The 26,830-nt window shown below is 36.4% G+C and overlaps 1 protein-coding gene across 3 annotated transcripts in view; it reads left to right on the forward strand.

Moving 5' to 3' along the window:
• Positions 1-26,830, forward strand: part of LOC127448257 (growth factor receptor-bound protein 14-like) — a 98,320-nt gene that overhangs the window by 21,260 nt on the left and 50,230 nt on the right. The window contains exons 1-2 of one of the 3 annotated variants that reach the window (XM_051710655.1): positions 4,172-4,517; positions 7,157-7,283. The exons of 1 other annotated variant lie outside the window; for it this stretch is intronic. In XM_051710655.1, coding sequence (XP_051566615.1) covers positions 4,321-4,517; positions 7,157-7,283 — 324 coding nt within the window. In that variant the 5' untranslated portion in view covers positions 4,172-4,320. Of the gene's footprint in view, positions 1-4,171; positions 4,518-7,156; positions 7,284-26,830 lie in introns of those variants that run through there. One more of the 3 variants, XM_051710658.1, reaches the window with a different exon arrangement.

Consider the following 26,830-nt stretch of genomic DNA (forward strand, 5'->3'; position numbering starts at 1 on the left):
AAAAGGCATGTCTAATTTAACAGCTAACATGGCTTACAGCACCTTTAATCATTAGAAGTAAGCCAGCTTAGGAACACTGAATCACACCCCCACGATGTGGGTCTCCTTCCATTCTCCTTCAGTAAACATTATGTCTGTGCACTCAGATGAGGAGAACTTCAAAATAAATTGCAAAAACAGGAAACCAAGCAGATGATTTTAAACCTTTATGCCAAATGTTCTAGTTACTTTTTTGTACTAGATGGGCTAGTTGGAGTATTTCTGTAACTGCTGATCTCCTGGGATTTTCACACACAACAGTCTCTAGAATTTACTCAATATGGTGCCAAAAACAAACAAACAAACAAAAAAACAAACAATCAAATGAGCGAAAGTTCTGTGGATGGAAATGCCTTATTGATGAGAGAGGTCAACAGTGAATGGCCAGACTGGTTTGAACTGACAAAGTCTACGGTAACTCAGATAACCACTCTGTACAATATCATCTCAGAATGCTATTCTGAGATGCGGGTTGGCGCTGTTTTGGTGGCACGAGGGGGACCTGCACAATATTAGGTAGGTGGTTTTAATGTTGTGGCTGATAAGTGTGTATATATATATATATATATTATGAATTCAGAATGCAAGTGAAGTGTTTATTTAAAATTAATGAGGAATATGAAATGTAAAAATTTTAAACTAAAAAATGTAAATAAAATTCATAAATTTTAAACAATACAGTTTGGTAAATGCAACTACATTTGCTTTGGCTTTAATTGAACTCATTTTATTCCAAAGTTAAGTGCATATTTAAATAAATCTAATTTAAACCATTTGTTACATATTACTTTTGCCAGAAAATATAAATAAATAAAAATATAATTTTAAATAAATAATTACACTCGATGTTTCCATCCTCTTCTTCAGTTTTTGTAGTCCACTTTGCTGAGACCCTTGAGTGAGTTTGTATTGTCACACGCAAGAGTGACTGAGCTGAACTGAAATAGCTCTGGCGCTCATGTCACGCTAATGTAATTAGAAAGCATTTGCATTGACTGATAACACAAGAATGTGTTGCAAGCCAGAGACTATTTATGGACCGCCATGCTGTCCGGCCTCTGATGTCCTTGTCTTAGACCCAGTAGAACTTTTGCTGATCAGACTCTTTAATGGATTCATGGGCCGTACGTACACACCCTTGTTACGTTTGCATACAGGACGTGTGCAACTGACACTCAAATCACCAAGGATGGCCATTTTGGTCACTTTGTTTGGTTTAGTACTCGATTGGCATGGTACTGTACTATTTTTTTAATTGTTGGTTTACATGTTTTGATGGATGTCTTTGGGCATTGCTTCTTGTTTGCAGCAACCTTTAAAAACACTCCTCATAACCCTTGCCTTCTGTTCTATTACCTGCACTGGTTCTATTATGTTCAATTACCCAAAGGCCAAAGCATACTACGTTGTCTGTGCCAGTACGTCTCGCGCACAATTAGCATGAAACAGTTTTCATCATTCAGCAAAGTAAGTGCAACTTTTGTGTCTTGGCATCTTTTCCACATCTTTACGGGCTGACTGTGCTAAACGAGCACTGCAGAGCAGTCGTAGTGCGCATGCATCTAATGCATCTATATGGGCCTGTGGTCAAAATAGTATATTTTGAAAGGCTGAGTGCTGAGTGCTCATAGGCGAGATGGATCGGCATGCGGAAAAACGAAGTATACCCTAACTCAGTGGTTCCCAACCCTGTTCCTGGAGGTCCCCCAACACTACACATTTTGGATATCTCCCTAATCAAACCCACCTGATTCAACTCACCAGCTTGTTAGAGGAGACTCAAAGACCTGAATTGGGTGCGTTAGAAAAGGTAGATATAAAAAATGTGCAGTGTTGGGGGGCCTCCAGGAACAGAATTGGGAACCACTGCCCTAGCCTTTATGCCCTGTTCACACTGACAGCGATTGTATCACTAGGAGGTCTTTAGTGGGCGGTCCTACTGATGTTCACTCTAATGTTATTGGTGAGCTGCACAGCTGCTTAGATTTTGAACGTCTGATCACAAATGAGACATGCAGCCTGTAAAAATAAGGTAACATTATGTAGAAAAGCATTTCTAAATTGCAGCAATATGTAATGATAAATTTATATCAATGCATGAATCACACTCACTCAGAATGCAGACAATCTGCCAATACTGATCCCGATCCAATAACAGTTTTATTTTTTTCATAATCAGTTTATAATATATACTGTATACTTCACTCTGTCATACTAATTGGAGGTACTCATTTATGTGTAAAGAAACACAATCCTCAAACTACATGTTATTTCAATATACAGTACATGTACAGCCTATTAAGAAAAACTTTATTGTTAACTAGTCTACTGGATAATGCAGCATCAAAATTAACAGTAATTCAAGTGGAAGTCTTCAGTAGAAAATACATTTTCTTTGCACATTTGTTTCAACTTGTATCTGGACTTTAAAGGTTTCAGATCTCTTTTTGTTCACTTTAGTTGTTAGATATCAGTCCACTTTTCAATCACAGTTATTTTTTGGAACTCATTCAACTTAAATATTGTTATAATTTGTAAACAAATAATAATGATAGTAATACTACATTATTACTAATATCACTACTATTTTAATTATTATTATAGACTTTTAGAATTTTATAATACAATAGTAATAAATGTCATGTACCTTTAACTTTAAAACCCTCTGGCTTTTATTTTGACGGTCGGACCACTCCAGGAAGTCCTGTAAGTGTCTCTATTTGGGCTAGTTCACAGTAGTTTAATTAGCTTCTTATTCAAAATCTGGTAAAATGCTCCTCTGGTGGCATTCTAAATGCATGTTATAAGCAAACCGAACTATTGAGTATCTGAGAAGTTGTTCATTTGGAGCACATCACCCGCATGCATGTGCTATGTATTTGTGTCAACAAAGCCGTGCCATTCACTAATGCGCTGCGCATGCATGCTTTACATTCATTTATTAAACACAGCCTTTTGTGATTCACAGAGCTATTGCATGTCTTCAAGTGGCTTTGAATAAAATGCATGAGTTATATGGACTACTTTAATGGTGCCTTTCTGGTTCTTTTATGTCTGTTATGACATTTTTATGTCACTTTAGCTCAGATCGCATTTAAACACTATTTTTTTTATGCTGCATATGTGTTTGCGAAAACTGACAAGCAATGTTTCTATCAAAAAGGTGACTGGCTCTTTTAACTGGAAGGTGGGACTTGCATTCTTAGAGGCTCCATATTCTGCATTACGAATCCTCCCATTCATATATACTGTATATACCAGTGACCCATCTCTTTCTATACTGTCTCTGGTATAGCTAAGCTAACCTGCTGAAAAAAACAATCAAAGGTGGTTAGCTGATCTTCCAGCTTGGTCAAGCTGGTTAGTAAGGTCTGTTTGGATGGTTTTGGGCCCTTATCAGCTGGTCAGGCTGGGAAACCAACTACTAAATTAGCTTGAGGCCAATAAGACCAGGAAATCTTATGCTGGTTTATCCTTTTTTTCTGCAGGGTACAAAGCTTGGATTTGAAAACTTAGACTAGTTACAGTCCAAGACTCTTTATAAGTCCTGGGCTGTTTTTTTAGTCCTAGTCCATTCCTTTCTACCCATGAGTGATACACACAAACACACACACTGCATCTTATCTGTGGACATCAATGTCTGTGCATGGCTTCAGACCAGCTGTGGGTGCAGGGCAGAGGAGGAGAGGTGAGGGAAAGGGTGGGTGCAGCACGGAACGAAGTCTGTGACAAAGGAACAGTAGGTTTTACTGTCTGGCTGACCTCCAGGTCTCATTACTGAACTAAATTGCATACTAATAACGAAGAAACCTTTTGTCTGTCTGTTCTTATTTTCAAGCAAAAGAATGAAATGAAAAGTCCTGGATTTCTGGGCTGAAACAAAAAACAGAATAAAGAGTTTTCAAGGCAGGATTAAGAGTAAATGGACAGGAGTGCCGTGGGTTTTGATCACGGCAGCGCGTGTGTGCATGACCGCATGAGAACGAGACGCACGTTCAGAAGTCATAGAGTTAAAAATAACTTTATAGAGGATCATGTTTTGGAAGGAGGGATCTGCTTCCAGAACTAGGACAGCCTGCCATGCAGGGGCAGCACAGCCTGAGTGTGTGTGCATGCGTGGCTGCATGTGCGTTTGTGTTTTTGTGGCAGCAGGAGCACGCTGAGAGAAGAGGACTGCTGCGCTGCATTCACTTCACTCATACACGCACTCTTTCGGGCCTGTCCTGATGGTGTCTGTCCTATCCTGTGCCCCAGATGAGCTGGTGGATGTAACCTCACTCCATGATTGCTATGAATGATTCCCTGGATGAGTCACACACCTCTGGCAGCCTCGGGGAGAACACGGCCGTTTTTCGGGGAGTGAGAGGCAGCGGGAAACTCGAGTCGGCCTTCATCCCACTACGCTCCCCCTTGCAGCCACCCAATGCTCCATACAATAGGACAACTCCTGCTGTCCCTTCGCTCATCAAGGGGAATAGGTAAGACACTTTTGTTGCGTCCCATCACGACTTGTCCCACAAGTTGTCTTGTGTTTTTTGCAACTTTCATTAACAAAACTATCACGATGAAAACGTCTGTCGGATTGCAAGGATACTAAACTGCGTGCATGTGTACACTCTGTATAATAAGCAACCCAGGCTATCCAGGACACTAGGTTCTCCACAGCTTATCTATCTATGTCGATACCATACCTCATTTCTCACTGGTTAAACATTAACGTGTTCGATTGCACACACATGCAACGTGTTGTCTCTACCTGCTGGGGAATAAAGGTGCCTTTGTGCTCCCAACAAGGTCTGCCTGAAAAATGACTGTAGACTTTGTACTTGTAAACAGAGGGGTAGAACGAACCGTTGTCCTCAGAGACTTCGAAACTGGAATCAAATCAAACACCTGTTACTTTCCAGCTTGCGATGGGTGGGTCCGTCAGCGATGCTAGAGCAGAGCGGGATGAACCAACACAACTTGTGGGAGGAATTGCAAGTCAGGGGCCTCTTTGCTAGCACTTTATATTACGTCTGCTAGCTTTGGGGTCATGGAAGTGCAGCTTGAATATGTCCTTCAAACTGGATTAGGTCTAAAAGGAATAAGCTGTTTGTTTGTTTGTGCTGTTACCAACTTATAACTATCATAGCTGCTGAGCCTCCTCATATCTAGACACAAAGAATAGAATTAAACACCACGCTGCACTGGGGGGTCTACACGCATAATCACATCTTACACAGATTCAACTTTAAATTGTGGAACATACTGACATTTTAGAAACATTTTCACAATAGGGCTGCTGCAGTAGTGTCCTGGATATGCATTTTTTAAGATGCAGCAGATGCAAGCACTTTTGTCAATCATCTCCCTCTTTATGTGCATCTTGTGTTTTATTAAGCAAAAAGTGTTCTGCTTATGTCACATACTAGTATAAATCAGCAGTTATCTTGCATTGCACATCAAGTAGGGACCCAACACAGTACCAACATTGTTTACAAAACTGTGTAAATTCAATCTGTCACTTCTAATTTTTAGTTGCCCTAGAATGATGGTGATTTGCTGACTCGCTGTGATTTAGCATGCTACCATCTCTCTCTCTCTCTCTCTCTCTCTCTCCAATTTTATTTACTCTTCTCAACTATCTATTTCCTCTCTAAGCTGGGTGTGCCAGCTGAGATGGAGCAACACACACAAAGTAAATGTGTATGCAGGCACAAAAGTTACTGTTTACATACTGTTACATTCATTAACACTTTTATTTACTGGACCGAAGGCAGTGTGAATCTCACAAAAACCAGGTTGTCCAGGTTGTATTTCACACCAGAATCAAAGAAAAGATCTAATCTAATCTAATCTTATATTATATTATATTATATACAGGTAGATTATATAGTATTACTTTTTTTTTTTTTTTTTTTTTTGCATTGGGACATTATTTTCATGCCAATAAAATATTTTTCTGAAATTCTGCTTTCTGGACATTTTTCTTTTTTGAAAACAAATGTCTCTTGATCTGAATCTTACAAAAACATGTCCACATCTGGTTTCACTCCAAAGTCAAAGGATATTATATAATATTATATAATATTATATTATACATAAATAAAATTAAGCTTATTTTTAGGAGTATTAAGTAATAAGTTGTTTGTTTTTATTTGTATTTTATTTTTTTCAAAATGTAATTCTCATTATTCTCTGTGAAGCTACTTACATTTTTTTTTTTTAATCAGCATAAATTAAAGGCAGTACAACACAAACACTACAATGATGTACTTTACAATTTAAAATACATTTAGTATGATATTTGTTGGCATTATGGTAATGAGAATTTAGGGGGTGAAAATGTGCTTTAATATCATGAAAGTTATGTCACGATGCAAACATTTTAATGGTCCTAATAATTTGCTTCATTTAAAAAAAAAAAAAAAAATCTTTCTTTTGATTTGGTGGTGAAATATGACCTGGACATATTCTTAATAGTTTCGTGAGCTTCACCCATCACCAGAAGTCTCTAAACAGATTATAAATAAGTGCATGATCACACAGCATCAGACAGCTGCTCATCGCTTTACACCAGTCTCCAGGGATCTCTCAGGTACAGCCGATGAAGTCATCTCTGGCTGAAGACAGCATGTTGCCTGGGAGACCGACCTTCAGTCATCAGTATGACATCGACCTCTGCCTATATTCAGCTGGCTGTCTTGCTCAGCAGACTGTTTTAGATCCAGTGATGTCTGCTGGTTCTAGTTGCCTAACACATCATGGATTTTTTTAAAAAATAAAAAAAAATTGCCAAATGTTTTCATAACAGTTGGTTCAAGTACTGCCTGATGGCATACATCAAATGAAAAAATACAATAAAAATATTACAATAAAATGCATGCATCCAGAGCACATAACCTTCTGTGACAGATAAATCCAGACCAGGAATTATCCTGTTAAACACAATAAATAAATAAAGTTGAATTATTGCAGACTGATGGCTTTAACAAAAGCATATACCATTAATTAACAACCTCAGGGCTCACGGTAGATCAGTCTTTAAAAGTTTACAAGATGTCCTTAGTATTTAATTGCCCTATTGAAAAAAAATAAAAAAAGTGGTGTTTTTAATTTATTTTTGTCTCTTCAGGAAAAGTAAAGAGGAGGAGGAAACCCAAGTGGGACCTGTTCCAAACCCCTTCTCAGAGCTGCCGCCATCCCCTTTCTCTTTAGCGTCTGAGTGTCTGTTACCTTGGACCAAAAACAGCACAACTCAGGTGAGACATGCCTCCATGATTTACTATACAAAAGGTTGTTTACTGCCAACATGGGAGCTGCCTTCCTAACTGAAATGAAACCTCATAAGTGAGCAGTTTGGAACATTCTACATAGGCAGCAACTCTGTGCATCATACAAATTACTCCTCACACAAAGTGCACAGGAGACTCGACTCACAATTGATTTCCATAGAGTTTAGTGTTAGCATGTTGCTAAGCTAATGCTGCAATGCTCTAATAAGCATTAAAAATACACAGCAAATGCAAATGTTGTGTAAAATTTACAATATAATATATTGTACTGTAATATAAGTATACTTACATATGTCAGGAAAACTTTCAAAATGTTTGTATTTAATAGGTTTATGTTTATTTATTGATAAATTAAATGGTTTGGTGATTAATTGGTTGACTGATTGATTTAATCTAGCCCTCTTTTTGGTCTCATTTGTTCAAATGAGTTGGGCATGGACGCTTTGCCATCCCACCGGGCTTGGGCAATGTCGTCCTTTTGACCAGGCCATGCCCAGGGCTGTAACTACCATTGATATTGAAGGAGAATGGTTGCCTCCAATATTCGGATTAAATGTTAACCAATAATTGTTTTTCAATGACTGATCCTTCAATTATTTATATTAGCAAACATCACCCACCCCAAATCCTGAATATGTGGTTACATCACTGTCTAAATCTATGAAGAATTCTGAAATTGAGTTACCAATCCAGTAGTACAACTATAAAGACAAATTAGAAATGGGTGTTGTGTGGTTGCTAAGGTTTTCTGAGTTGTTTTTAGTGCATTGCTATGTCGTTGCTAGGGTGGTCTGGGTGGTTGCCAGATGCTTGCACCCACAAGTTTCCATGATATTTTGGTCTCTAGATATACAGTAGTTTGTCTCCCTCATAGGACAAATTGTATGGGAGAAGTTGGCAACAAAAGTTCAAAATTAAGCTTTTTTTTTTAAATATTCTGTTAAATTATTTTATCTGATTGTGAATAGTGGGTGTTTGGTCGAAAGTATGGTTCCTCTTATTGAACAAAATATAAATTTTTAAGCAATTTCAGAGCAAATACATACATTTCTGTATATATTGTCAAAAAACTTTGGTCAAGATCGTTATATATATATATATATATATATATATATATATATATATATATATATATATATATATATATATATATATATATATATTGCCCAGCCGTACTGCCCATAGGATGTGTCTCTGCTCATAAGCCCTTTGTCAATGCTTCATAAGGAGATATAATATCTGCTTTTAGTTTTAGCTGTAATTGCAAAGCATTGTTTATGCTGGTTTTGGTTTTGGTACATTGAGAATCTGCCATTAGAACAGTTGTGATCATTTTATGCTGATGTAGTTTTGTGAGTTTATCAACCGCATATATAGTTGATGCTTCCCTACTCACAACAATTTCGCTCTAGAACCTATATGGCCAATGCAATCTGCTTATATTGCTGGTTTGGGAAAAGCTAGACCCCCACGGATCTTATTATATGACAAATGTATGTTATGAATGACTATCCGGTTCAGCTCTGACCTGCAGCAAAATCTGCAAATTACAGCATATTGAAATGTACCGTCATAATGTGGCTTTGCAGTTTGCCATTATGGGGGCCTTCATTACATTTGAGGCAGGCAGTAATGAGCCCTCTCATATTATATCTGAGGCTAGCAATTATGGCCTCTACAGCCAGAGTATATGAGCGAAATGGAGGGAAAACAGGAGCGGGGGATGGGGGGACTTGGAAGTCAGAAGTGCTGTGGATAAAGTTTTTGCTGCGCTAGTTTTTTGGAGTTTGTTGACTCAGATAGGAGAGCGATGAGGTGACCCAGACTATGCCAAATACTGTAGAGGTTAAGGAGCTCTAAAAAACCTGGGATGCTCAAATATACAAATTTACATAATTATGATTAGTCATTGGATTGTCTGAACAGTTGCTCGACTAGTCAGTCTAAAGCCCTGTACAATTAGGCTAATTTAGATTTATGTTCACCACACAAATTTGGACATTTGGACAGCTGGATGGTGTGCAACAGAATGGAACAAAATGCAGATTTAAAACGGTGTCTTAAAAACGCAATGACCAACTCTGAGACATTGAAATATTATAGCGAATTGCAACACAATTTTAAAAAATGTCCGTCTGCATGTATATTTAGGACAATATTTAAATCAGATTTAATATTTAAGTTTATTAAGTTTATTTCTTTCACAAAACTACCAAAGTCTTTGTACTGCTTACAGCAGGCGATTTGAAAAAGACAGAAATTATAAATGTGTTACTGTTTTATTGGCTGTAGCGGTGATTCTTAGAAAAGGATGAATTTAGAGATGCAACTTCTCTGAGAGAAGGCTGCATGAGCAGCCAAAAATGTCTGTCATAATGTCGTATGCGTTCGACGCGTGCGCTCTGACTGCTTTGTGATTCTCTTTGGTACAGTCAACTCGAGGTGATTGTTCACGCGCACTTTATTGATGACGAAATTTGCGTCACGTGCACGAGACATAGCGCCGCAAGGCAAGGTAAGTTTATTTATATAGCACATTTCATACACAATGGCAATTCAAAGTGCTTTACATATAAAGTTTTAAAGAAAATACAAGATAAATACAAAAATAAAAACCAATTAAGGACATGAAATAAAATAATAAATAATACATTTATATAGATAATATATAATATATTTATTAATAGATAAAAAGTTATCAAATAAACTGTAAAAAATGTAAAATGATTTAAATGAATAAGAAGAAAAAGAATATTAAATTGTAAACACCATCCATAAAGTATAATTTGGCCTTTATGTTGTTGCAAACTCATACGACTATAAAGATGGACAGACGGACGGACAGACAGACAGATAGAGTGATAGAGTGATGCATGTAGAGTGTAGCATTTAGCTAGGTGTTGCTAGTATGTCACTAGGCATTGTAAGCATGTTTTAGCATGTAGCTAGGTAGGGCTAACATGTTTTAGCATGTAGAAAATAAAGTCATACAGGTTTGGAACAACAAGAGAATGAGTAGATAATAACAGAATGTTCATCTATTGGTTTAACTATCCTTTTTAAAGCTAAAAAAAATCTAAATAAACTGGTTGACCTCACTAACCCACTAGCTGGTTGGTAGACCGCAAGTTCCATCCCTATTAATTAGCATCAGCCTTTTTGCATGTGTGTGCGCACAACAGAAAGGCTAGCTCACTCATGGGCTGAAAGACTAGTGATCGTAGAGGACTATGTGGCGACATTAAACTGCCAGTTCAGGTTTTTTATGCAACTCTTTTTGTGAGCTTAGCAGCAGATAATTGTGTGATTCAGAGATATTGTGGCTAATCAGGCTGTGTTTTGTTCTCTTGTTCACTGTCTAAAGAGCTTTGATTGTGTTGATATCCTCTTTGTACTGTAGGTAATGTAGTGTTCTCTTGAGATACAATCCAGGTCTTGTTACCTGATTGTTTCTTCAACACGCCTCAGGCTGAACTAGCCGCTTATTGCAAACTCTCCACTGCCTGGCCTGCTATTGTTTGAATTGGCTGATGGGATTATGGAGGATTTGTATTGTTTTTGGATGATTTAGTGGAGGGGAATACTTAAACTTCAGCTGTGAAAGCAAAACGAGGCATTGGTGACCTCCTGCACTCTTCTTAGACTTTCTCAAGCTATTATGTCGTAATTGACCTTTTTGCTAAGCCCTGCCTTAAAGGCATAGTTCCCCTAAAGATGAGAATTCTGTCATGACTTACTCACCATTTTGTTTTTCCAAACCTTCATGACTATATTTTACATGAAACACAAAGTTGTCTCAGTCACTATTCACTTTCATTGCATTTTTTTCCCATATAATGAAAGTGAATGGTGTCTAGCATCTCCTTTTGTGTTTCACAGAAGAAAGAAAATCATACAAGTTTTGGATGAACTATTCCATTTACATTTATAAAGTGACTCATAATGCATTCAAAGTGTACATTTTATTCATTTGTTTGTTTCCGGGAAATCAGACACATAATCTTGCAGTTGCTAAAGCCATGTTGAGCTACAGAAACCCTACTTAGCGAAGGGTCAATTGCTGTGCAGGTCTGCAGCCTGGGATGATTTGATTGGCAGGTCTTTTAGCAGCCTTTCTTAGACGTTCCTGCGAGCAGGACAAAAGGAGAATGTTAGTGTGCACAGCTGTTTGTCTGACAGCACGGCTGAGTCACACAGTCAGCATGCAGAAAGCGATGACATCATTTCCCTGCCCCCACCACTGCCCTGAGACACAGCTGAATAGCTAAAAGCATTGCATCATTGTTCTGCCTACCCTCTTCATCCCAGAGCACTAATAATTCTTTCTTTTCTGTGTTTGAGTGTTTTTGAGTTCCAGAAACAATGAAAGTAAATGAAGGCCTATGAGATGTGAAGCACTGGTCAGTTGTCTGACAGATGATTATTTTAAATTTCACAATTAAGCCCAACCAATATTAACTCTTCTACTATATGTTGGACTTAAAAGTGAGCAGACACTCTTTTATTAGTTTCTGGGTCACGATACGATAAAATTGCTTTTATATATGTTTTTTATTGTCAGTTTTTCAAAACTTTGATATATTGTAATTTAGGGCTGCACAATGAATCAAGATAAAATCTAAATCGCAAAATGGCCTAATGCGATTATTAAACCGTAAAAGACTGCAATTTAATTAAATGGCAAATAGTTTTGCATGCACTGCATGCTTCAAAGTGAAGGAGTGACACAGTTAAATTTGTATCTGGGTCACAAAATGACCTATTGTGATACTTTGTTCAATTGACAGTTCTTGAAAACTTTAATATTGTGACCAAGGCTGAAAATTTAATTGAAATAGATTCAAAATCACAGTATGGCCTAGTGCAATAATTAAACCACAAAATGCTGCGATTGAATTAAATAATTAAATAGTTTTCATGTGCCGCGTGCTTCAAAGTGAAGGGGTGGCACGGTTATATTCAGATCTTGTTTTATGGTTAATTGACAGTTATTCAAAACTTTGATATTGTGATTAGCGCAGCACAATTATTTGAAATAAATTCCAAATCATCATATGGCCTAGTGTGTTTTTAAAACATAAAAGGCTGCAACTTACATACATAGTTTACTTGCGCTATGCACTTCAAAGTGACGAAAATTATTTTCATTTCTGGGTAATGATACGATAATATTCGTAATATAATAGTGGTGCTGAATCTTTTCCCCCCCGAATATGTTAATGTTAAATATTTAACTAAAAGTAGTGATTTTTTGCCATGAGAATATGGCATAAAGTGTTGCAATACTTTGACTTATTCAACCTGATCTCATGAACATTATGGCAACATTTTTGCAAAATTATATTATGTGGTTCCTTTAGCCCAAAGTATACTTTGATTTTTATTAGGGCTGTCAAACGATTACAAATTTTAATCAAATTAATTACATGATATGCTGATTAATTAATTGAATTAATCGCAATATACCTTGAGGTACTACACTTTATTCTTGGTACTACCACTATTACTAAAATACTGTAAATGTAACACATTAGAATTGCACCCTTAAAAAAAAATTACAAAGATAAATCAGAGCCCCGCTAGAATACATGGATAGAGTGGATAGAAATAATGTCAAGGATGAATACAAGCATGGAGTGGCAGAAAATATATTAGATGTGGAAATTAATAACATATAGCCTTATATTAGAAACCTAAAATGTGTATACAGATGGGATAAATTATATAATATTAAATTATGATAATTATTTATCTTTTACTTTTGTGATTAATTGGTTAAATTGAAATGTACAATTAGTGATTATACTGCCCAACAAAGGCAAAATGCAAAATAGAGTTATGACTGAAATCAGGTCTCTTAGACAATGATCTGTCCTATGACAGATGAGTTTATCTCATTTGCTGAGTTTCAGAGAAAACAGAGTGTGAAAATGTAGTAACTATAAAATCAACATCAAAATACTTTCTAATATTTCCCTCAGAATACTTTTTTCTGTTTAATTGTTGGTGTATTTAATGAACTGATATTTGAAAGGTATAGGGTATTGTTATTTTTGCTTGTGAAATTATGCATGCCATTTAGGTCAAGTCATATAAGTAATTTTAAAAGTCATATAGGTAAATATACAAGGATGGATGGATGGATAGATAGATAGATAGATAGATAGATAGATAGATAGATAGATAGATAGATAGATAGATAGATAGATACATAGATAGATAGAATCTCTTTATGGACAACAAAATCCTAAGCATTGCACAAAAATTCGTATACACAAACCGGAGTTGGGTTTCAGCTGTTACGATTTATTCCTTCTCACAGCATTACATAATTCCAATGCAAATCAATGTTTCATGTCCATTTATTTGTTTATTTGGCAAGTAGTCTTGTAAATGGCAGGATAATGGGCAGTCAGCTTGTCATTTTCACAAAATGAATACCAACAGAACTCTGTGTAATAAACGGGACAATGTACAGTCAGCTGGTTGTTATCGCAAAATAAACCCCTTCAGGGTGATACAAGAGTTCTCTGCTTCACGTCAGGGTCCTGATCACCCTATCGGCAACTGCTGTGTGCATTTTTCATTTCCCTTTTTGATTTGTAACCAGTAGCACCTAATAAACATGCAAAAAAAAAATATTTATTTATTTATTTTTTTTAAAAAGCAAATAATTTTCCTAAAATTTGATGTCCTCATATGGGGACAGCGGACCTAAGTTGTGAAATTTCAAATAATAACTATACAAATAAAAATAATTTGATTTGACTTTTATGACACAATGTTTTTTTCTACATTGGCAACAAAATCTCAATGTTCTCTCTTTGCACTGTCAAACAAACAAGTGATAGCCAGTGCTGAAGCATTTTACCAACCAGAAATTTGCATAAATAATTCTGATTCAAAGTAATGTCCAGCATCCTCCAATCACTGCAAACCATGTTAAAAAAAATGATACATTATAAATTCTGAATCTAAGTACTGATTATCATTGTCTCATGTCTGCCAAACATGTTTAGTGATCCAAACATCATCTGCAGCCTGAAACTGAACTTTTGTTCAGATTTTAGGAGTGAATGCACTCAGCTGCCTAGGAAAGCTATAGGATGTTCCCTTGCCTCCTAATTAGTGGATGACTTAACCAGCAGTGTGTTATCTGACTGCACTGGTCTCAGAACAATTTGAAATGCACCTTATTTTCATACTAACTCCATTTACAGCCTCTGAAAATAAAAATTTTCCAGCTTTTGTATGAACTCATTGATTCTCAATGTGTTAATGCCCAGTGAATATAGGATTTCCTATATCCCACAGTCCCACAGTCCTCGTCGAAGGTCATCGTGTTTAACAGTGTGCTGTTTCTCGACAAATTACTCTTTTGATACAAACAGGTTGCAATGTAAAAACTTAATGATATTTCTTACCAGATGTTGTTTTGTTGGAGTTTCTCCCAACGACAAACTCTACAGAGATCAGCGTTGTTGTTTTGTCACATGGGTCAAACGTCTAACCCTTAAATGACAGCCCGAGTGTCCTGAACTGAGATCAGTTGGTTTAAATGAAATTTAATTATGCAAAGCGTATAGCGAAGACAAAACATATTGTTTGTGCATGAGGTCACGGGGTTGCACCAAGTAAATGCGTTAAATCGACAGCCCTCATTTTTACGCATACGCTACGCCAGTGGTTCCCAACCCTGTTCCTGGAGGCCCCCCAACACTACACATTTTGGATATCCCCCTAATTAAACACACCTGATTCAACTCATTAGCTTGTTAGTAGAAACTCTACATCCTGAACTGGGTGTGTCAGATAAGGGAGATATACAAAATGTGCAGAACAGGGTTGGGAACCACTGCACTAGGCCTTTAAAGTATACTCCATTTGACCATGCACATGTATACAGGTGGTCGATGCATGTGCGCTACGACTACATTTACATTTATGCATTTGGCAGACGCTTTTATCCAAAGCGACTTACAGTGCCCTTATTACAGGGACAATCCCCCTGGAGCAACCTGGAGTTAAGTGCCTTGCTTAAGGACACAATGGTGGTGGCTGTGGGGATTGAACCAACAACCTTCTGCTTACCAGTTCAGTGCTTTAGTCCACTACGCCACCACCAAAAATTTAGGTATATTAACGTGATTCTACGAGACCAGGTTGAAAACTGATTTTCCTCACCTCTAGTGTTTCCGTACTCTGCCTATGGGAAAGAAGAATCCCAAATGAGACCTCTAATATCTCAATTGTTTCTACTAGACAGCAGTGAGACTAAACGAAGAGCAAAATGGGTAAGTCTCCTGCTTTTCAGATTTTTCTCCTGAAAAACAAAACAAACAAAAAAACAACATCAACAACCCAGTAATCTCACATGTGTCTCAGATGTAAATAGGTAGAATAGTCCTCCTGTGTTTTTGATTCAACGAGCTGAGTCTTAAACGCCCAGAGGCCCCGACCATTGGCATGACTTTGTTTTACGTGGTCTTTAAAAGCTATTTCAGTCGTGAGAAAGCACTTCTTTCAGCCCCTGCGCCTGCAGTGTCATGGTACATTTACATGACAAAGGCCCAGAGAGCTGGAAGTGCTGTCTCAGAACCATCTGTGGTCTGTCAGCTGTGGTCTTCATGCCCTCAGCCCCAGTAACCTCTCCCAGACACCATCCCTGATCCTCTTTCACACTTGAGTGGATCCAGATGCAGTGAAATTGTTTTTATACCCCACAATGAATGTTCCATGTGAGTGGTGAAGACAATGATAGGTTGCGTATTCAAATGCATGATGGGTTTTCTGTGAACCGATGCTTCATTGAGAACTTCCTAAGAAGACCCTCTGAATTGCTCTTGTATTGCTCTTGAGACTTCACTTTGTCTCAGATGTTTCTGCTAAAATGACTTGGGAGACACGAATGAGACAATTGACATACATTAAGAGTATAGAGTAATGAAATTAATGTGGATGGCAAAGCTATAGATAGTTTAGAATTGACTAGAATGATTCGATGAGAAATGTTCATATTAAAATTTCTTACAATTGATTACAGACTTTGGTATATTAGCATATCTGAGCACAGTTTGAGACATTGTTTCAGCAACAATGACTTTTATTCCCTTTCACACAAATCACGAGTAAAACGACTGATTATCAGTTCATAAACCCTTTTCACCCTGTTCCTCACTCAATGCAATCTTATGACATCTAAACACTTTTACTATAACGGATAACTTGTAAGGTGATACATTTTAATGTTTGTATACCATAACCAACTACATTTACAAGCTTGTTCATGTGCAAGCAAATTGCACGGTAGCTCAACTGATAGAGCACTTGCACTTGTGATTCAAAGGACATGGGTACGAGTGCTGAAGAGCATGCGAGTCGACACATGAGCCGAAAGTGTCAAAGAAGCACCAAAAAATCACATGGTTTCTTCAGCAGTTGCGTTTTTCATCTCACATTTGCTTTTTATGGCACTATCAGTTAGGTTTAAGGTTTAAGGTTTAAGGTAGGGAGGTCGTTTTTTTATCTTTTATTATTTAAAACACATTAACCTTAAAAACATAATCTTTTTGGAAAAACATTTAACTCACTTTTTAGCGACACGCAGTGGGCAATTCACCTTTGGAATTGCCAGGATACAAACCACGTCATGCCATTTTGCAAAAATAAAGAATATCTCAGCTCTGTTGGTCCATACAATGCAAGTGAATGGTGGGCAAAACTCTGAAGGTCCAAATTAGTGCCTGACCGATTTATCGGCTGATATTAGCCTTTCACAGATATATCGTATCGGCGTATACATGTTCCGATATGCGCAGATATGAACACTTTTTTTCAGAACATATAATGCAGAAAGCAATGCTTGGGGTGATTTAGAATTGGTGTCATAGCGTAGTTTGTCCAGCAGAGTGCGCTCCGACTCCATTGTTTACAGAGCTGAGCTGAAGGTGGCTCTGATGATGGTGCGGAGTTAAGCAGTGTATTCACGGTAAGTTGCTAACTAGTTTGTGAAATACATACTGGAAAATTAATAAACAATGACCCCATCATTTTCCCTTTTCTATATAACTAATATAACATTAACCCTTTCCCTGACAACCATGTCACTCATGTTTATCACATGTGTTTGCTATGTTAGCCAGCTCTAGTTTGTCAGTGTAGTCAGTAATGTAGCAGATTGAAAGGTAAGCATCAGAGCATATTTTTGCAGCTCAGCAGACAACGATGTCCATCTTTTACTCTCCGTGACAATGAACTTATAGCTAACTAGCTAACCACGAAGCTACTTTCAAACCTTGTCAGCTGAGTGGAAGCTAATGTGTACTGATGTTTATTTAACTATTTATTTTATTTGAAATTATTCTTTATTTAAATGGTCAACCATTGACTGATACTAAACATACAGTACTGATTTTTATTAACCATAATTTTAATTTATTCTTTATTTAAATGGTCAGCAACTGACTGATACTGAACATACAGTACTGATGTCTGTTTAGCTATTTATTGTATTTTTATTTATTTTCTCAGTGTTCATTTCTAGAATTTATTGACAATGTATAATAATAATGTCAAATATTCTTTGATAAAAATATTTGTTTAAGAAAGCAGCCTTCTGAGTACCTTTGCATAGTCATATCGGTGCACAATTTCATTTCAGCTCACAAATTAACTATATCGGCCACCATATCGGTAATCGTGAATTTTCCCCCTCTAAAATCGATATCGGTTTCAAAAAACCCATATCAGTCGGGCTGTAGTCCAAATATCACATAAAGACATCACATATGACCCAAGAGGTTTAATCCATGTCGTCTGATGCGATAAATCGGTTTTGGGTGAGAACAGACCAAAATATAACTCTTTTTTTTTTCATTGTACATCTAGCAATTGCAGTCTCTAGACACAATCATGATTTCAAGCTCAATTACACTTCCTAGTTCTTGACACTGTAGGAAGTGAAATCAAGCTTGAAATCACGATCACCAAGGAGACTGCTGTCGAGATTTATAGTGAAAAAGGAGTTACATTTTGGTTTGTTCTCCCCCAAAACTGATTGGATCGCTTCAGAAGACATTGATTAACCCTCATATAGTGTTGGGGTCAAAAATAACCCCTTTTGAACTTTGCTTCTTTAAAAAAAACATAGCTTCCTTCATCTCAGTGGCATGAGGTTTGGTGACTTTTCCTACATTTGCTCTCTATGTACACACAAAAACAAATTGGGCTGGATTCTGGTGGTGTGACAAAAATACTCATAATGTTCGGGGTCAAATTTAAACCCACATAGGAAATTAATGGGTGAGACGATAAAACCGAGCATTTTTTTTTTTTATTTGTCAAATAAAATCAATAAATCAGCCACAATGCAGAGCACACACACACAGAAATGAAGGGGTGATACTATAACACATCTGCAATGTGGAACGCATGTGCTCACACACACACATTCTCTCTCTCTCTCTCAAACACACACACACTGGAATGAAAAGATGAGATTATAAAAGAGAGCATTGAATTTGTCAAATAAAATCAGCCACAGAACACACACAGAAATGAAGGGGCGAGACCATAATACATCCACAATGGAGAACAGACACACATACACACACACACACACACACACACATATACGCACACACGCACACAGAGAAATGAAAGGGTGAGACAATAATACTTGGCTCACACCAAGCATGCTCACACACATGCACACACACCAATCAGTTTACTACAACCAGGCAAATGAGTGGACCTCTGCAGCAATCTATTGGTTATAGTTGTAATTTCAGGTCATTTTAATTTAAACATTTTTTTTTTGTTTTTTTTTTGTTTTGTTTTTTCAGCAGATGGCAGCAATCTGCCCCTAAAGCATGACACATATTTAATATTTTCTCCATGAATGGAATTGAGAAATGTAGATCTTTACTGAAGTGAATATAGCATAAAATGTTCTTATTTTATATGAAAATGAATGGGTGTAGTTTAGTAATTTAGAGGTAGATTAGGTTAAAAAAGAAACAACGCCCCTAAAACTGCACAACTTTAGAGTTTTTAAATTAATGAAGTTAGTGTTATTACATTTGTTTAAAAAAATTACCTGTTTACGGTACAAAATTACACGTTTATTGTTTGGGGCCAAATTTGACTCCAAACACTAGGAGAATGCACCCGTAACGAACAGAGTACAAGGGTTAAACGACTGAAGTCTTATGGATTACTTTTACAATGTCATTATGTGATATTTGGACCTTTAAAGTTTTGGTCACCATTCGCTTGCATTGTGAGGACCATCAGAGCTGAGATATTCTTCTAAAAGTCTGTGTTCTACAGAGGAAAGAAAGTATCATACATACCTGGGATGGCATGAAGAAGAGTAAATGATGAGAGAACTTTTAATACTAAAATAAAGGATAATTCTGCTCAAAATGTTGCGTTTTTGCTTAGATCAAATTTCAGCTGCATCTGAGAGAAACAGTTCACTGTGCTTTCTTTGCCTTGTATGACTTTTTTTTTGTGGTTTATTATTACGCTGTAACACACTGACATAGTGATTGATGTAGGGCTGCAACTAACAATTATTTTGATAATCGATTAATCTTCGATTAATCGGATAAAAATGTCCTGTATTTTATTCAATTTATATATATATAAATTGTTAATCAATTTGATGTTTAATCAAAATGATGGCGCACCCTTGTCCATTGCGAACGGTTTGATTGACGCAGACATGTTTACAGTACATTATAAAAGAGAAAATAGCAGTAAAATGTAAGTTATGCGCTGGAGAGAAACAACTCTTAAGCGCATCAAACAGCACAATCACTCTTTCAACGCACCTGACGCAGCAACAAGTTTAACACATTAAACTGTATGCTTATTATGATCTTCTTTGAAGTGTTTATTAAGTGCTCTCGTGTGCTGGATAACTTGGGTCGTGTTTTTTTTTTAGCTTCAACGTGCCTCCATTGTTTTTCAAATGAGTCTCATCATGCAACACATTTTTCACTGTGCTGTAAAGTGACGTCACTGATGGAGCTTCTCCATGCTCATCACATATATCCAACTAATTGATAATAAAATTCGTTGTCGATGATTTCCATTATCGATAATTATCTATTTTATTGATTAGATGTTGCAGCCCTAGATTGATGTATGTCATCATGAAATCAGAGACCCTCAAAATCTGAACACAAGTGGTCACTAAAGATACATTTGAAACGCATGGTAATGCCAGGTGGAAACAGGAAAGCGTCTCGGCTGACCACATGTGACTGGATCACAGAAAACCTCAATGGAGGCCCTTCCACTTCCCGCTCCTCCTTCCATGGCTTCGCCCTCCGAGCCTTCCACGGCTCCGCCCTCCGAGCCTCCTGCAGCTCCACCCCCTGAACCCTTGCCTACTGTAGCTCCATCACCTGAGCATCCTGTGGTTCTGCCTCTTGCGGCTCCGCCCACTGAGTCTCCGCCTCTTGAAATGTGAAATATGATGGGGTCCAGTACTCAAAAAAGTTTGAGAACCACTGACCTATTCTACCTCATTTACTGGCAAAGCACCTTCTGTGTTATATTTTGTACTCCTTTGCACTGATTGGTCTACCATCTGCAATTCTTCAAATTTGCACTTTACATAATTATATATGTGTGTGTGTGTGTATATATATATATATATATATATATATATATATATATATATATATATATATATATACACACACACACACACACACACACACTTCTAGTTAGATGCTTCTGTATTTCATTGGCTCTGTACTTGTACTCTGCACAATGACAATAAAGTTGAATCTAATCTGTCACTTGTGCCAGTAATGAAGGTTTACTATTTATGTTATCTTTTTGTAGGCGTGCCTCGATACAATGTGGTTTTCCCCAAGCAAACCAAAGAGTGGGTGGCCAAAAAAACAGTTTGAACCAACCACCCAAAATTCAGGGATGGTCTGGTTCAGAAAGTTCAGCAGCAGCGCAAGGGCCCAACTGTTCTTTTCAAGGACAAGTCCTCTCGTTTGGCTCTTTCCCAACTACCACCCAACATTACACACAAACAGAAACCAGACAAGGAAGAAGCAATTTTAAAGCATGTGTCAAGATTTAGCAAATAGAGTACTTTAAACATATCCAAAGCTTTAAATGATTTTTGGTAACACTTTACAATAAGGTTTCATTTGTTAACATTAGTTAACATGAACTAACAATGAACAATACTTTTTAAGCATTTAATAATCTTAGTTAATGTTAATTTAAACATATACTAATACATTTTTAAAATCAAAAGTTGTATTTGTTAACATTAGTTAATGCACTATGAACTAACATGAACTAACAATAAACAATGAACTACATTTTGCTAAACTAACATTAACCAAGATTAATAAATGCTGTAATTTTATATTGTTCAATTGTTAGTTCATGACACCAAATGTATAAACTAATGCTAATAAATGGGATATTAATGTTACCTAGTTTTTAATCCTTTTATTTTAATAATAGCAAAAACATTTTCACTTTGACTAAAAATAGTTTTTACTTTGATATGTCTTTACGCTTATTATTGATGAAACTGAAAATGTGTAATGTTGAACAGTGCTACTGTAAACAGATAGCTGCAGGTATCACAATGATGTAAAAAGGTAACCAAAGGGCAAGATGCTGAAGCACCTATAAGGAGTTACTTATGTAATACCTATAATACTTATGTGCAGTTTTCGCTTGTGACATCAAAACGTTAATAGTCATGCACACATTGGATAAGTCAGTAAGAACACTAGTAAGGTGTTTACGAACAGAGCAAGATTGGGATAATGGGCAGAAATGTTCGTGTGCTGATTGTTTTTTTCTTTTTTTTTTTTTTTGCTTAAACTGTTTTTGACCTTACACCAATAAAGAAAAGATGTCCAAGGCATTTATACCTTGTAAGATTTTCTCAATGTCATTCTTTTTAGAGCAAACATGGCTCTTTTTATTTGACTGGCACTATTAATGCTGTGCTGTTACCCCTGCGGATATAATAGAATGAGCAGGAAGCAGTCGATGAACAGATTTTAATTTAACCCTAGAACGCATATGTGGGTCAGAAATGACCCAGCGTCTAGTTTTATTGACATAATTTTGACCACAACATGAAATGGTCTTTTGATCTGCCACTCCATGTATTCCTCAGTTAAGGTGTCTTTGATCATGTAAACTGACTTTTTAAACATTTAGTTCAAAATGTAAAAAATTATTTTAGTATTTTAGTATTGCCCCCCATAGAATTTCCATGTGCCCCCAGAAACTTCTGACACCCCCCTCCCAGTCCAATAAAGAGACAACCACTTGCCCATGCTAAAGATCAAAATACCCCTCAAAGATCGCAAATTAGTGCCAGCCACTGATATATATATATATAGAACTGGATCGCTGATGCAACGGTAAACTGCCCGCAGGAGGTGAAGCCACTGGAAGTGTTCGAGTGGCCATCTTGGTATGCCCATACTGTCATAGAGCATTAATGACTGACAGGAGAAAACGCCTCCGTTTCACCGTCTCTGACCTCTGGATATGACAGTTCGCATTTCGCCCTCTAGTGACAATCATGTTTAATTTGCTCATTATGGATAAAATTAGTTACGAGGGTGAAGATATACGTGGATCGCGATGTTCAGTCTATCAGTGCAGCACAACGACCACCAAGGGAAGCGGCAAAACTGTCCATAAGTTTTAATATAAGTAGGAAAGCTGTAATACTTGCTTGTTTTGGGGTAACAATACGTCCTACCCCCGAACAGGACTTTAAAAAAGTCAGACCGGGATTTTTAATTTGCCTAAAATGCCCGAGATTTGCCTGTTTTCATATTAAAGCGCTCTTTGTAGTCATACATGAATACATGTCATAAATATGTGTTCATTTGCCATTTAAAGCCTAGGGTTTCAGTTTAATTTTAACCACCTTTACTTAGCAAAATCCCATTTTAGAACAGTGATAACTGTATCATCTCTTCTCAACTGGGTTTTTGCTGTAATTTTACATGATATTCTAATAAAGAGTGCAACTGAGTCTCTAAGCTAAAGAGCTAAATGTAAAGAGAAGACTTAGAACTACCCCAAACAGCGTTATCCCGCCTACAGCTAGTTCAAAACGTGGCAGCTAGGCTTTTAACAGGGTCAAGAAAGAGGGATCACATTTCCCCAGTGTTAGCGTCTCTACACTGGCTTTCTGTGAAATTCAGGGTCAATTTTAAAATTCTGATTTTTGTCTACAAGTCACTTATCTGGTCTCGTGCCCCAATATATCAGTGACCTTCTACACCCTTTCTCCCCCACCAGAGCGCTCAGGTCTTCTCTTCAACTTTTATTGAGGGTTCCTCATTGCAGCTACAGATCTAAGGGTGACCATGTCTTTTATGTGATAGGTCCTAATCTATGGAATATTCTCCCTTTCCATGTGAGGTCAGCTTCATCATTAGCCATTTTAAATCTTCTTTAAATACATATTTTTATTCTGTAGCTTTTGAATAGATCATTGAGTAGTTTGAAATGGATAAATGCATGATGTTGTATTTAAATGTTTTGATTTATTTGATTATATTTTATATTTAACTTTAAATCAATCTGTTTTTATATCACTCTGTCATTTTGTTTGTTTGATCTATAAAGCACTTTGGGTCAACTTCTGTTGTTTTTAAATGTGCTCTATAAATAAAGTTTGACTTGACTTGACAAAAGCTCAATGGGGTTAAAATCCATAACACTCTTTTCCAATTATCTGTTGTCCAATGTCTGTGTTTCTTTGTCCACTCTAACCTTTTCTTTTTGTTTTTCTGTTTCAAAAGTGGCTTTTTCTTTGCAATTCTTCCCATAAGGCCTGCACCCCTGAGTCTTCTCTTTACTGTTGTACATGAAACTGATGTTGAGCGGGTAGAATTCAATGAAGCTGTCAGCTGAGGACATGTGAGGTGTCTATTTCTCAAACTAGAGACTCTGATGTACTTATCCTCTTGTTTAGTTGTACATCTGGCCTTCCACATCTCTTTCTGTCCTTGTTAGAGTCAGTTGTCCTTTGTCTTTGAAGACTGTAGTGTACACCTTTGTATGAAATCTTCAGTTTTTTGGTGATTTCAAGCATTGTATAGCCTTCATTCCTCAAAACAATGATTGACTGATGAGTTTCTAGAGAAAGCTGTTTCTTTTTTGCTATTTTTGACCTAATATTGACCTTAAGACATGCCAGTCTATTGCATACTGTGGCAACTCAAAAACAATCACAAAGACAATGTTAAGCTTCATTTAATGAACCAAATAGCTTTCAGCTGTGTTATAATGGCAAGTGATTTTCTAGTACCAAATGATCAATTTAGCATGATTACTCCAGGATAAGGTGTTGGAGTGATGGCTGCTGGAAATGGGGCCTGTCTAGATTTGATCAAAAATTACTTTTTTCAAATAGTGTTGGTGCTGTTTTTTACATCAGTAATGTCCTGACTATACTTTGCGATCAGTTGAATGCCACTTTGGTGAATTAAAGTACCAATATATATATATATATACACACACACACATACAGGGTTGGGAGGGTTACTTGTGAAATGTATTCCACTACAGATTACAGAATACATGCTGTAAAATGTAATTTGTAATGTATTCCGTTAGATTACTCGAGGTCAGTAATGTATTCTAAATACTTTGGATTACTTCTTCAGCACTGGTAGATTTTTTCACTTGTTTTGACTATAAAAACTCTGCCAGTACAGTAAGACAAAATACACGTTAAAAATACATTCTCTGAAAAACCTAAATATCTTACGCAGTGTTGTTTCTAAAACAAAATAAATCAAATTGATCTTGTTTTAAGGATTTTTAGATATTTTTACAGGAAAACAATAAAAAAATATTATCAAGAATACGTTTTTTGCCCTAATATCAAAGGTCTTACTACAAAAAAGAAATTATGATCCAACATGAATTTTCTTGATAAAAAAATATGATCGTGTCTGGTAACGTGCATGTAAAATGGATAGAAATAGCATTTTAGCTTAGTGTAAAGCTGACAATTTACACAAGGTTTATTTCTATTTCTTGTGCTCCAAACTTACTTCAAACTTACTTCTCTGTCTGCTCGTATTAATGTAACACATCATAAGAAATTGTTTCACCGCTGTTCAAATGCACTTTGGATCACATCATTTATATGTATAAATGTTTTCCATCTGAAAGGACTAAATATTAAATGAAACAAATGACAATAAAATGCAAAGTAATCTCTTCAGTAATCAAAATACTTTTTGAATGTAACTGTATTCTAATTACAAATGATTTAAATTGTAACTGTAGTGGAATACATTTACTTATATTTTGTATTTTAAATACGTAAACCTGTTACATGTATTCCGTTACTCCCCAACCTTGTGTATGTATGTATATATATATATATATATATATATAGATAGATAGATATATATACGCAGTGCATATACTGTATATCTGTCATTTTAACATGTTAATTCAGTGCGATTAATTATATAGAAAAATAATGCGTTTAAAAAGAATTAACACAATTTATCATGTGCCGGGACCGTTATAAGGAATATTCCTACCATTACAGCAATTCTAGCTTTAGTACCACCTGTTTTCTCCAGGGGGCAGTAAGTGAAACTCCAGCTGAATGGCAACAGAGAACAAACCACACTCACCCACAGCAGACAGCGCAAGAAGATGGAACGCAACTCTGAATGCAGGGATCTCAAGATGTGTTTTTCTAAGTTTCAAACAACATTAAACTTGACACAGCAACCTAAAAACAGCATGTTTATTACATGATGCAACCAAAGTGAGATGCCCCAAATGCGTTCGTCTGATGCATGTGTACATTGACGCATCCATAGACAAGCCTTAAAAATAAATCTCGGACTCATTGACAAATTCAATTGCAAAATGGATTGCTGTGGACTGTAAGCCCATTGGCTTATGTTCATTAATATGGGAATAAACAATATATTGGATTCTAAAGCCAATTTTTGTATTGCCTTATTATTACTTTCTGACAAAATAATATAATGCATTTTAATTATATGAATTGCTATTTTTAAAATATATATGTTTTTATTTATAATTATTTTAATATAACTATTTGTAATTATTTAATCATTATATATTGAATTATTGTTATTTGAGGGTCTTTTTCAGCTAATATTTACAGTATATATGCAAATAATTGTTATATATATAATATATATATATATATATATATATATATATATATATATATATATATATATATATATATATATACACAGTATGTGTGTGTGTGTGTAATGTCAATGATTGCAGGGTTCCTCAAATGTGTGTGCATTCTGTGGTGTGCTAGTCCATGTAGTTAGATGTAGATGTGTGTATCGCTAAGTCAAGCACAGTGCCTGTAAGTTTGGCTCTCAGGGACGGTCAAGGCCGCTGTGTCTGAGTCGGTCAGTGTTTTGAGAATCGAAGAGACTCTCTTATCAGTTGGTTCAGTTCATTTCAATTAT

The sequence above is a fragment of the Myxocyprinus asiaticus genome, chromosome 11, assembly GCF_019703515.2.
Source record: "Myxocyprinus asiaticus isolate MX2 ecotype Aquarium Trade chromosome 11, UBuf_Myxa_2, whole genome shotgun sequence".
NCBI lineage: Eukaryota > Metazoa > Chordata > Actinopteri > Cypriniformes > Catostomidae > Myxocyprinus > Myxocyprinus asiaticus.